At 49.6% G+C, this 1,088-nt stretch overlaps 1 protein-coding gene across 2 annotated transcripts; it reads left to right on the top strand.

Moving 5' to 3' along the window:
• On the top strand, positions 1-399 carry LOC134371529 (keratin-associated protein 21-2-like). Of its 2 annotated transcripts, XM_063088349.1 has the most exons (2): positions 1-172; positions 329-399. In XM_063088349.1, the coding sequence occupies exons 1-2, from the start codon at positions 1-3 to the stop codon at positions 397-399; spliced, it is 243 nt and encodes an 80-aa protein (XP_062944419.1). The 2 variants fall into 2 exon arrangements, with proteins under 2 accessions (XP_062944419.1, XP_062944411.1); XM_063088341.1 differs by having other exon boundaries at positions 1-399.
• The last annotated feature ends 689 nt before the right edge of the window (positions 400-1,088 follow it).

The raw sequence follows: 1,088 nt of genomic DNA, 5'->3' as shown, positions 1-1,088 counted from the left end.
ATGTGTGGCAACTACGGTGGAAACTCCTGTGGGGGCTGTGGCTCCGGCTGTGGCTGCGGTTGTGGATACGGCTCTGGCTGCGGATGCGGCTCTTGCAGTGGCTGTGGCTCTGACTGTGGATATGGCTCTGGCTGCGGCTCTGGCTGTGGATACGGCTCTGGCTGTGGATGTGGCCCCGGCTGTGGATACGGCTCTTGCGGTGGCTGTGGCTCTGGCTGTGGATACGGCTGTTGCGGTGGCTGTGGCTCTGGCAGTGGCTGTGGCTCTGGCTGTGGCTCCAACTGTGGATACGGCTCTGGCTGTGGATACGGCTCTAAATATGGACTAGGCTGTGGATATGGCTCTGGCTCCTGTGGCTACCGGCCACTTTGCTACAGAAAATACTATACCTCTTGCTGATTCCCATGACGGCAGATCCTTCTTGCCTCTGAAATGACCACTCCAAGTACAATGGCGGTAGAAATCCTCCCTATCCTTTCACTTCACTCCGAAGTAAGAATTGATTATTGTCTGCGGGGGACCTGATTTAATGTCGAAGGATCTGTCTTCAGCTGACGGTGACTGAGGGGTTTCATCACATCCCTGGAAACCAAAGATCTTATCCCGATCACTTTTCAAACATGAATCCCTACATCCTTTTCTCCGTCTTCGCACGTGGGGCTATGTGCAGAAGCCCAGGGAGGGCTATAGGATTGGAGTTACTAGAGTGGAGCAACAAAAGCAGTTTCTGAATAAAAGGCTTTGTTTCCTGAGAAGTCCGGTCTCATGTGTATCAGGGTGACAATGGATTTCAGGATTTGTGGCCTGATGGAAAGCGGGGGGACCGAATCTTAATATAAAATAATTTGTTTTCTTTAACTCTTCGAATCCAAGTATTACCTCTTGCTCATAACTTGTCATTTATGAAGGTTAATTTGTTACGTATATAATGAAACGTGAACACAAATCTCACCCTCGAAATCTCATACCTTGCGTGAATAAAGGATTGGGATAGGGAGATCAATGGGAAAAGGAACCTAGTCTTGAGATGTAAGGCACAGGTCGAGAAGTGAGTGGCTGGAACCTGGGTTTGAGTCTTGGTAATCAAG

The sequence above is a fragment of the Cynocephalus volans genome, chromosome 1 (genome assembly GCF_027409185.1).
Source record: "Cynocephalus volans isolate mCynVol1 chromosome 1, mCynVol1.pri, whole genome shotgun sequence".
Taxonomy (NCBI): domain Eukaryota; kingdom Metazoa; phylum Chordata; class Mammalia; order Dermoptera; family Cynocephalidae; genus Cynocephalus; species Cynocephalus volans.
Note: the sequence above shows the minus strand (reverse complement) of the source record. Positions and strands in the feature narration are given on the sequence as shown.